General features: G+C 34.7%; 1 protein-coding gene across 1 annotated transcript; it reads left to right on the top strand.

The window, feature by feature from the left end:
- Nucleotides 1–3,586: 3,586 nt before the first annotated feature.
- Nucleotides 3,587–8,953, top strand: LOC139816665 (uncharacterized). The gene is made up of 17 exons (XM_071784328.1): nucleotides 3,587–3,604; nucleotides 4,078–4,177; nucleotides 4,249–4,371; nucleotides 4,450–4,604; nucleotides 4,689–4,980; nucleotides 5,056–5,228; nucleotides 5,307–5,406; nucleotides 5,476–5,598; nucleotides 5,678–5,838; nucleotides 5,920–6,019; nucleotides 6,114–6,236; nucleotides 6,320–6,474; nucleotides 6,555–6,654; nucleotides 7,939–8,061; nucleotides 8,145–8,368; nucleotides 8,447–8,546; nucleotides 8,621–8,953. The coding sequence occupies exons 1-17, from the start codon at nucleotides 3,587–3,589 to the stop codon at nucleotides 8,665–8,667; spliced, it is 2,217 nt and encodes a 738-aa protein (XP_071640429.1). The 3' UTR covers nucleotides 8,668–8,953.
- Nucleotides 8,954–10,735: the final 1,782 nt, after the last annotated feature.

Genomic DNA, 10,735 nt, shown 5'->3' with positions numbered 1-10,735 from the left:
ATGTCTTAGTTTTCCTTGTTTCAAATTACGAGAATGTATTAACGATAACGATCTTCTATTGTTCAAGGCATTTTATAAAAAATATACATTAGATATGCTAAATTTGCTAATTGTAACTCGCATTATCACAAATCTTTGGGAGATTCTGTGAAAAAGTACGTCGCAAAGCACTATATGGAATCTACCTCGATATATAGAATTGCGACAAAAAGGGTCGAAAATGATAAAAATTTTATTCGCCACGGGAATTTAAATAAAACGTGTGATTATTGCAGGAACACGTGTCTTTTTAACCGTTATTATACTTTCGAGACGTGTCCGTATTAATTGTTTCGGTGGATATTCGATCGAACTCAAGGTTCGAATGGACGAAAAACCGCGATCGAGCCAGAGTCGTAAAATAAAACGCGCTATAATGAGCAAGACAATCTGAACAGTATTATATAATCATTAAGGCTGCGGTCCACTTGACGCTACAAATGCTTTGGAGCGTTTTTCTTCTCCTTCTTTCTTCATTGAAAGAAAAGAGAAGAGGAATGCTTCGAAGCATTTGTAGCGTCAAGTAGACCGCAACCTAAATAAACGTAGCACACATTCGCGAGATTTTTACCGAAATATTTCTCATGTAGGGTGTGTTCCAATATTCACTGCCAGTACTGAAAATCTATAATATACGTGACGCAAACCATATATTTTCAGTACTGGCAGTGAATATCGAAACACATAAATAATAAATCGTTCCTTTCATTAATTAAACATCTAATTTAAACAAAAGTCATCGATTTTATTTTTCTGACCAGTTTACATGCCGACTCCATTATTTATTCTTTATATTTATGCACTAAGACTATCCGTAAGTTGTTTGTACACGAGCCATAGGTACACTGTTTTTCCATTTTAAACGCTCATGTGTCTCGAGCTAACTCAGCTAGATCAACTAGAAATTTTAGGTCGTGTAGATCTTGCAAATAGTCGACTCGAGCTCATGCGGAGAATTACAAGATAAATGTGACGGTGCGGTAGAATTCTTGGGGTCGACTGAGATCGACGTTTAACACGTGGTCCTAGGGGTCGATCATGGCTGCGGTCCACTTGACGCTCCAAATGCTTTGAAGCATTCCTCTTCTCTTTTCTTTCAATGAAGAAAGAAGGAGAAGAAAAACGCTCCAAAGCATTTGTAGCGTCAAGTGGACCGCAACCTATGTATCTTTTTCCCTAGGGCGGAAACGTGAAAAGTGAAAAGTTTCACGTGACTATCTTTTTCTAATCAACACCAATAGAAAGAGATAGTTACATGAAACATTTTCACTTTTCACGTTTCCGTCCTAAGGCCTGTTCGTTTTAGAGCCAATTTCACCAACCACAGTTAGCTTAACCGATGGTTAAAGTTAGCAGAATTGACCAATAGAAATGAATCCACCCTGCTTTCTATTGGTCAATCCTGCTAACACTTTAACCGTCGGTTAAGCTAACTGTTGGTGAAATTGGCCCTTAGGTGAACTTCTTGCACGATTCATACTTGCTCTTTTTCTCTCTAACGTGAAAAGAAAAAGAGGAAAGACGAACCGTGCAAGAAGTTCAGCTAAAACTATAACAGGCCTCTAGATGAAAAGCTACGTGATCGACCCCCATGTATTTTTTCCCCTAGAGCGAAAACGTGAAAATTAAAAAATTTCATATGTGACTATCTCTTTCTATTCAACACCAATAGAAAGAGATAGTTACATGAAACTTTTCACGTTTCCGTCCTAGAGGAAATATTACGTGATCGACCCCCTGTTCGTCATATTTATATACGTTCGATCTCGGCGACGATGGTTGTCAAGTTACAATGTGGATAAGCACAGCACGTGGCAAGTAAAAAAGAAGACATCTCGCTCGATTTCCCGAATCTTTATTCTGCTCATTAATTGTAGTTTATCTCGAAAAGTAAAGTAAGGAGCAGAAAGTTCTTCGTGATAGCGTCTTTTTTTATTCATATGCAGAATTGTTAATATTCAGTTGCAAGGTATAAATTATTGCGATTATAAAGATATGAGATGTTAGATATATAATATGTTCTCGTTTTTCATTTGCGTTTTAAAACATATTGAAATATATCATTTCATGAAAACTTGTGGAATATTGATTATTAGATAATAGAATTATAAATCGCCTTAGTCTAGACTCTGGAGCAAAACTAAGGGGCCTATTCCTGTGAACGTTAACATCATTACGTGCTTTGCGCAGATATATACCACAGAAAAGCTGCGCAAAGCACGTAACGATATCGTTAACGTTTACAGAATAGACTTTTAAGTATTTTAAGTCCATTTTTACCAATATAGACGAATTTTAACCTGAGTTTAACTTCCTTTTTATCTATTTCTAATTCTAACTATCGACGATCCCAGACAGCACACAATATCCTATGGATGTCCATATTATGTCCAGAATGCCCATGGACGTTATATGAATATTTATAGGATATTGGTGCTATCGGGGATATTGCGTCAAATATATTCCTCATTACATTATAGTACAACTGTTACAAACATCTAAAGAAGGTGCAATTGAACGCTATTGAATTTAATAAATGCGTGATTCAGATACATCCACGTAAAAGAATGCCATGTTGCCACGTTTAGTGCATAATGTAATATTTACATCATGATTCAGCGTATTAAGAACTAGAGTAGTCGATTTTTGACTGCTGGATTATTTCTTTCGAGCCTTCAGGTTTAAGGATGGCATTCTCTTTATCGAGATCTTTCAATCGCAATCGGTTGATTCGTTTTTGGCATAAATATTTGTCGTTTATCAGAATCTCTGTGTGTAATCTCACAGATCTTGGCTTTTGTGGGTTTTTTAGCGTAAAATGAAAAATAATCTATTTCTCAGCCATGCAAAGGTAAAAATGTAAAGATACGGATATTTTCGCCTATTTAATAGATATCTAAATATCTAATAAACAGCCAGTTTGCTGCAAAACAAGCCATGGCGAATAATGTGCACAAACTTGAGAAGGCAATACCCTGTTGCTCAGCAGTGGAACGTCGTGATTTAATCTCACTATCAGCAGAACGTCGTAATTTAATCTCAGCAGCAAATAAGGCTTTTGGAGAGGAAAAATGGAATTATACTGTAGTCAGCCAAACCTTAGGTACATCTGTCATTAGCTGAATAAATCTTTATAAGTGTGAATAATCAGCAAAATATAAGCTCATGAATTTGTTACAGCTTTCGATTTTAAAAATAACGCTACTATAAATGCTGGAGCTAAATACCTCGCTGGCTGCGCCAGTTCTGTTAAGGTTCAGCTTGAGAATGGAAAGTTTTACGAAGATGTTGGTTATTTCACTGCAGAGGAACCTACAAGAGGCTTGTCGATATACAACGCCAGAATTGTATGCGTCAATCATTTGGAAAGAATAAGTAGAATGTATTTTATATTTTGGTTGAACAATTAAGACATATTTGTTTGTGTAGGGTTCTACTGTAAATGCCTTAAAAAGAGTTCTCCTGTCGTTTGGAGACAAAGTGGTTGGAGAGCTGCAACAGCTACAAAAACAGATTAGTTCTGAACAAGGTAACTATATATAAAGAGATGTGGTACAGTCATTGGGTAAGCAGATTTCAGAAAAATCAAGTGTTTCAGTCAACACGTTCGGTACCACAGAACCAAATTTAGCAGTGGATTTCCCTGATTCAATCTCAGTGGCCAACAAAGTTTTTGGAGAGGGCAAGTGGAATCATACTGTGGTTAGCCAAATCTTAGGTATATATATGTTATTAGCTGAAGAAATTTTCATAAATGTTAGTAGGTCTATAAAAATAAGCTCGCGTGTTTATTATAGATTTCGATGATGACTTAAATTTCGGTGCTCTACGTGTATATCGTACTGGCTGCGTCAGTTTTGTCAAGATCCAGCTTGAGAACGGAAACTTTCACGAGGATGTTGGTTATTACAACGCAGAAGCATTTACAAAAGGCTTGTCGATACAAAATGCCAGAATTGTATGCGTCTATCATTTGATGAGAATAAGCAAATGTATTTTATATTTTGGTTGAACAATCAAGCATTTTTGTTTGCGCAGGGTTCTGCTGTAAATGCCTTAAAAAGAGTTCTCCTGTCGTTTGGAGACAAAGTAGAAAGAGAACTGCAACAGCTACGAAGACAGATTAGTTCTGAACAAGGTAACTATATATACAAAGGAATGTGGTACAGTCATTGAGTAAGCAGATTTCAGAAAAATTAAATGTTTCAGTTAACACGTTCGATACCGCAGAATCGACGGATTTAGCAACGAATTTTCCTGATTTAATCTCAGCGGCCAATAAAGTTTTTGGAGAGGGCAAATGGAATTATACTGTAGTCAGCCAAACCTTAGGTACATCTGTCATTAACTGAATAAATTATCATAAGTGTGAATAGTTAGATCTATAAAAATAAGCTTGCGAATTTATAGATTTCGAGGACACGAAATACACTACTACTCCATATCGTACTGGCTGCGTCAGTTTTGTTAAGGTCCAGCTTGAGAATGGGAACTTTCACGAGGATGTTGGTTATTTCACCGCAGAGGAATTTATAAAGAGCTTGTCGATTCAAAACGCCAGAATTGTATGCGTCTGTGTGTCACTTGAAAACAATAAGTAGTGTGTTTTATATTTTGGTTGAACAATTAAGAAATTTTTGTTTGCACAGGGCTCTGCTATGAATGCTTTATTTAGAGTTCTCTTGTCGTTTGGAGACAAAGTGCAAAGAGAGCTGAAACAACTACGAAGACAGATTGGTTCTGAACAAGGTAACAATTTGCAAAGAGATGTGATACAGTCATTGGGTAAGCAGATTTCAGAAAAATCAAGTGCTTTAGTCAATATGTTTGCTACCGCAAAACCGATGGATTTAGTAGCGGATTTTCCTGACTTAATCTTTGTGGCCAATAAAGTTTTTGGAGAGGGCAAGTGGAATCATACTTTGGTCAGCCAAACTTTAAGTAAATCTGTCATTAGCTGAAATTATCATAAGTGTGTATAGTCAGATCTATAAAAATAAACTTGCGAATTTATAGATTTCGAGGACATGAATTATGCATTTAATGTATTAAATGCTCCATATGTATATCGTACTGGCTGCGTCAGTTTCGTTAAGATCCAGCTTGAGAACGGAAACTTTTACGAGGATGTTGGTTATTTCAATGCAGAGGAACCTACAAGAGGCTTGTCGATACATAGCGCCAGAATTGTATGCGTCAGTCACTTAGAAAAAATAAACAGTGCATTTTATAGTATGGCTAACTGATGGACATTTTTGTTTGTGCAGGGTTCTGCTGTAAATGGCTTAAAAAGAATTCTCCTGTCGTTTGGAGACAAAGTGGAAAGAGAGCTGCAACAGCTACGGAAACAGATTAGTTCTGAACAAGGTAACTATATACAAAGAGATGTGGTGCAGTCATTAAATAAGCAAATTTCAGAAAAATTAAATGTTTCAGTTAACACGTTCGATACTGCAGAATCGACGGATTTAACAACGAATTTTCCTGATTTAATCTCAGCGGCCAATAAAGTTTTTGGAGAGGGCAAATGGAATCATACTGTAGTCAGCCAAACCTTAGGTACATCTGTCATTAGCTGAATAAAGCTATCATAAGTGTGAATAGTCAGATCTATAAAAATAAGCTTGCGAATTTATAGATTTCGAGGACACGAATTACGCTACTTTAAATGCTCCATATCGTACTGGCTGCGTCAGTTTTGCTAAAGTCCAGCTTGAGAATGGAAATTTTCACGAAGATGTTGGTTATTTCACCGCAGAGGAACCTACAAGAGGCTTGTCAATATACAACGCCAGAATTGTATGCGTCAATCATTTGGAAAGAATAAGCAGAATGTTTTTTATATTTTGATTGAACAATTAAGCATTTTCGTTTGCGCAGGGTTCTGCTGTAAATGCCTTAAAAAGAGTTCTTCTGTCATTTGATGACAAAGTGGAAAGAGAGCTGCAACAGCTACGAAGACATACTAATTCTGAACAAGGTAATTATATACACACATATACAAGGTAACTATATACAAAGAGATGTGGTACAGTCATTGGGTAAGCAGATTTCAGAAAAATTGAAAGTTTTAGTGAACACGTTTGGTACCGCAGTACCGATGGATTTAGCAACGAATTTTCCTGATTTAATCTCAGCGGCCAATAAAGTTTTTGGAGAGGGCAAGTGGAATCACACTGTGATCAGTCAAACCTTAGGTATATATCTGTCATTAGCTGAAGAAATTCTCATAAGTGTTAATAGTCAGGTCTATAAAAATAAGCTCATGAATTTGTTACAGAGTCCCATTATGGCATAAGTGCTTCACATATATGCCGTACTGGCTGCGTTAGTTTTGTTAAGGTCAAGCTTGAGAATGGAAACTTTCACGAGGATGTTGGTTATTTCGATGCAGAGGGACCTACAAGAGGCTTGTCGATACATAGCGCCAGAATTGTATGCGTCAGTCACTTGGAAAAAATAAACAGTGCATTTTATACTATGGCTGACCGATTAAGACATTTTTGTTTGCGCAGGGTTCTGCTGTAAATGCCTTAAAAAGAGTTCTCTTGTCGTTCGGAGACAAAGTGGAAAGAGAACTGCAACAGCTACGAAGGCATATTAGTTCTGAACAAGGTAACTATATACAAAGAGGTGTGGTGCAGTCATTGGATAAGCAGATTTCAGAAAAATCGAATTTTGAGATGCGATAGTGTCTCGCGCCAAATGTAAGCGCAACGAGACACTAACTTTGTATCTATACGCAAGCCGAGTTGAGAGACCTTTAGATTATTGGATTTTAGTAATGGCTGAACTCATATTAAGTTTTCAGTTGAATTGATAGCGTCGGTTTGAATTATATAATAAAGGTGTTTTTATTTTTCATCTACGTGTCCTACGAGCAGAGATTTTTATATATTACGATGCAAAGTCTAAATTGTATAAATTTTACATTAAGATACATTGTCTCCTAAGAAAATGTTTCTTTCACTTTTCCAACACAATGCAAGCGCATTTTCTCTCTGGCGCTGCATTGAAAGAAATTTTTGACAATATCACCAGCATCTCTATGTCAACGTCTCTGTAACTGATGTTAACCGAGACGCTTTCTCTGTCACCCTAGGACTAGGAGAGAGCGATGTAGGAGAAACAAGTGAAAGAAAGAGTGGAATTATAAGTCAGATTCTTTTCTTTCCCTCACTATGTTTCCTCTCTCTTTTCTGTTTTCTCTACATCTCCTTCTCGTAGAAAATGCATCTCGGTTAACATATTTCTGTCCTTCGTTCTTGGCTTAAATTCAGCTTTCCAATGGACATGATCTATTATATAAGTTTATGATGTAAACAAAAGAGCGAAACGATGGAACGTGTACGAGGGAGCAAAGAACGATTTTAACATTTTAAAATTATGAAATGTTGAACAGCTTTTATTATTTATTTAAACGTTCTTCTTATGGAAATTAACATCATTTTCGTTGAAATTCATAATTGTTTTATGTTTTGATTGAATGTATTAAAACAATTTTGTACAACGGTTTTTTAACCTTTAAAGCGCACATGGGGTGTAGGATACCCCACTCCGAACTTTGTGCTCTGATAAGTCCCATTAAAATGTCTTTTTCAATAATTTTTTAAACAATGTTAATTTTAAGAAATCGCTATAACTTTTGTTTATCCTTAAAATACATGACCTTAACTTTATTCAGAAATTTTTATGCAATAAAATAGTCAATAGCGTCGTTACAGTACATACTTAAAGACACTGGGGTATCTCATACCCCCAGTGCGCTTTACGTAATTTTTCAGAGGTGTGCGCTTTAAGGGTTAATATATGTACATGTATAATAGTTTTTTATACTGGCGTGCACTAGGCGACTTCTTTTTACATTTTCTTAAATAGGTAATTTTTTAATAATTTCAGTTAACACGGTTGCTACCACAGAACCGATGGATTTAGTAGAGGAATTTCCTGATTTAATTTCAGCGGCCAATAAGGTTTTTGGAGAGGGCAATTGGAGTCATACTGTTGTCAAACAAACATTAGGTATATCTGTCATTAGCTGAAGAAATTCTCATAAATGTTAATAGTCAGGTCTATATAAAAATAAACTCACGAATTTGTTGCAGATTTCGATCATGTAGATCATGTAGATTATTCCCACGAAATATATTCCGACGATGATGAATTCGGCGATATAATTCACGATGAGATAAATGCTGGAAATAAATACGTTGCTGGTTGCGTTAGTTATGTTAAGGTTCAGCTTAAGAATGAAAATTTTCACGTGGATGTTGGTTATTGCAGCACAAAGGAACCTACACGAGGCTTGGCAATACTTAATGCCAAAATTGTATGTGTCAATCACTTGAAAAAATAAACAGTGTATTTTATATTTTAATTGAACTATTGGAGTTTTTTGTTTGCGCAGGGTTCTGCTGTAAATGCCTTGAAAAGAGTTCTCATGTCCTTTGGAGAACAATTTGAAAGAGAGCTGCAACAGCTGCAAAGACAGATTAGTTCTGAACAAGGTAACTATATATATATATACAAAGAGATGTGGTGCAGTCATTGGATAAGCAGATTTCAGAAAAATCAAATGTAGTTTCAGGTAACACATTCGGTTCTGTAATGTGGTGCGAAAATCAATGATAACGGACGTTTTAAATTATTTGATGTGAGGCATGTTAACGAGTATTTACTACTTCGATTTGTTTCTATTAATAAACTTGCTTTAAATAAAAATTCAAATCTATTAATTACTGATTTGTAGGAAATAGGAACAGAAGTATGAGTCTAACCAAACTGTGGACAATTTTCAAAAAAAGCTTCCTTTAAAATATTTTATAATGTTTAATTTTTCTCTTAATTGTTCAATTGTTCAATATTTTAGAAGAATCTGCCTTTTCTTTTAATGATTTTATATATAATATATGTTTGTTTACACTTTACAATATAAATGAAGTGTGTTAAGCATATTTTAAAGAAATTGATTTTAAAGAAAACTTACTGTAATTCTAAATAGGTTTAAGAACTTAAAGAAATTACAAATTTTTGAAAACTGAGTTTTTATAGTTTTATTACAAATGTTGTCTATCTTTAAATCCTTCTCAGCTTCTTCGTTATAATGAAACTTAATGCATAAGCAATATTTGATTATATATAGGTAACTCTCAAATAATACGATTAATTGGTTTTGTTTTGTTGAAAACTGTGCAGTGTTCAAGACGCCAGATCTGTATGAATATGGGCATTTAGTTTTAAGGGATTATTTTAAAAAGACTTAAAAAAAAGCCTAACGTTATTACATATTTTTGGTCCTATAAAAAGAACGTAATCGAAGAGATAGTGTAAATAAATTATTTTTTACTTTGGCTGTTCGAGTCGCGTGCAATTCAGGTATCGAAGTATGTTATTCGGCGGTCACCTGTACTTAGATCCTACTCTGGTATCCATCGTGAACGATACAATTATTGAGACTAATCCATTGTCCATTGTCATCTGTAAAGGAGTTTCAAGATTTGTTGAGTCCTCGCCAAATAAAACAAATTTTATAAGTGAATAAAAATCGAAACTAGGTAACATTGAAAATTTATTAGTCGTTAAATTATTCCTGCGTAAGAATATGTTTTGTTTTGAAACCCAGACTGTCTTAATCCTCTGCAGTATTATCTAAAAATTCTAGAAGCGAAATGCTATGGAGAGAAAGAAAGAAACAAATGGAAAAACAGATAGAATTTTGAAGGCATATGATGAAAAAGGAGAGATTGATTAATATCCAACGGTGATAACAAGCCTAATCCTAGATATTAATCCTCCGTGTGCATATGTGGGTCTACGGCGTTCTATATAACCAAAATTATATCTGCTCGTAACTGTAAAACTTGCAAGCCTGCCAGAAAAAAATAAACATTATGTTTATCAAGATGACTATAAAGTCGTCAACTAAAATGTAGATGTTTTGTGAAATTTTCAGATTTTTTAAAATGCTTTAAGATAGGGAAAAATAGCGTCGAACATGACAGACTTACGTATGCACTGGGAAGGTACCGAAAAAACGCGGTATGCACACGGAGGTTTGAGATATTGTAGGTTGTAAATCTTGTATATTATGCATAGAATTATCGTAGAATGACAAAAGTTGTCTCTTACAATTAATTTATTACTAAATAATTATTAATAAATAAAATAATTATTAATAAATAATTTATTTATTGAAAAAAACACATTAAAAAAAAGATTTTCTGGCATGATCAAACAGCAAACAGCTAGACGGTGAAAAACTGACGGTAAGATTATGCATGGTGTAATACGATGGTAAATTGGTAGCATAAATACTGAGCAAAAATTGCCATTACATAGCTCGATATCACAAAGATAAATGACTTACCTTATTTATCTTTATTCTTATTCTTCTTATTTATCTTTATTCTTCATTTATCTTTAAATATGATATATTTAAGAATATAATAGTTTACTGAACGTTAAATTACGTGGATTTTCTTCAAGAAGAACGATTGTTTAATGAGCATAAAGTCGAGGTCCAAAGAACTATTATGAAATAAAGATAAATATCAATATATTAATAGTTGAATTCCATAAATATCGCAGCCGAGATCACGAAAGTATCGGGTCAAGTATCGCTTCCATAAAACCAACATTATCATAACGTGCATTCGGGATAGCGAGATGAAAGCATAACGCACGTAGATAGCTTCAT

Source organism: Temnothorax longispinosus, chromosome 1 (assembly GCF_030848805.1).
Source record: "Temnothorax longispinosus isolate EJ_2023e chromosome 1, Tlon_JGU_v1, whole genome shotgun sequence".
Classification (NCBI taxonomy): domain Eukaryota; kingdom Metazoa; phylum Arthropoda; class Insecta; order Hymenoptera; family Formicidae; genus Temnothorax; species Temnothorax longispinosus.
The sequence above is the reverse complement of the archived record's forward strand: the minus strand, read 5'-3'. Positions and strand labels throughout refer to the sequence as shown.

Coding starts and splice junctions, on each gene's coding strand:
- LOC139816665 (XM_071784328.1), top strand. Junction 4,372..4,449: donor TGTAGTCAGCCAAACCTTAG/GTACATCTGTCA, acceptor GCGAATTTATAG/ATTTCGAGGACACGAAATAC. Junction 6,655..7,938: donor GCATATTAGTTCTGAACAAG/GTAACTATATAC, acceptor TAATAATTTCAG/TTAACACGGTTGCTACCACA.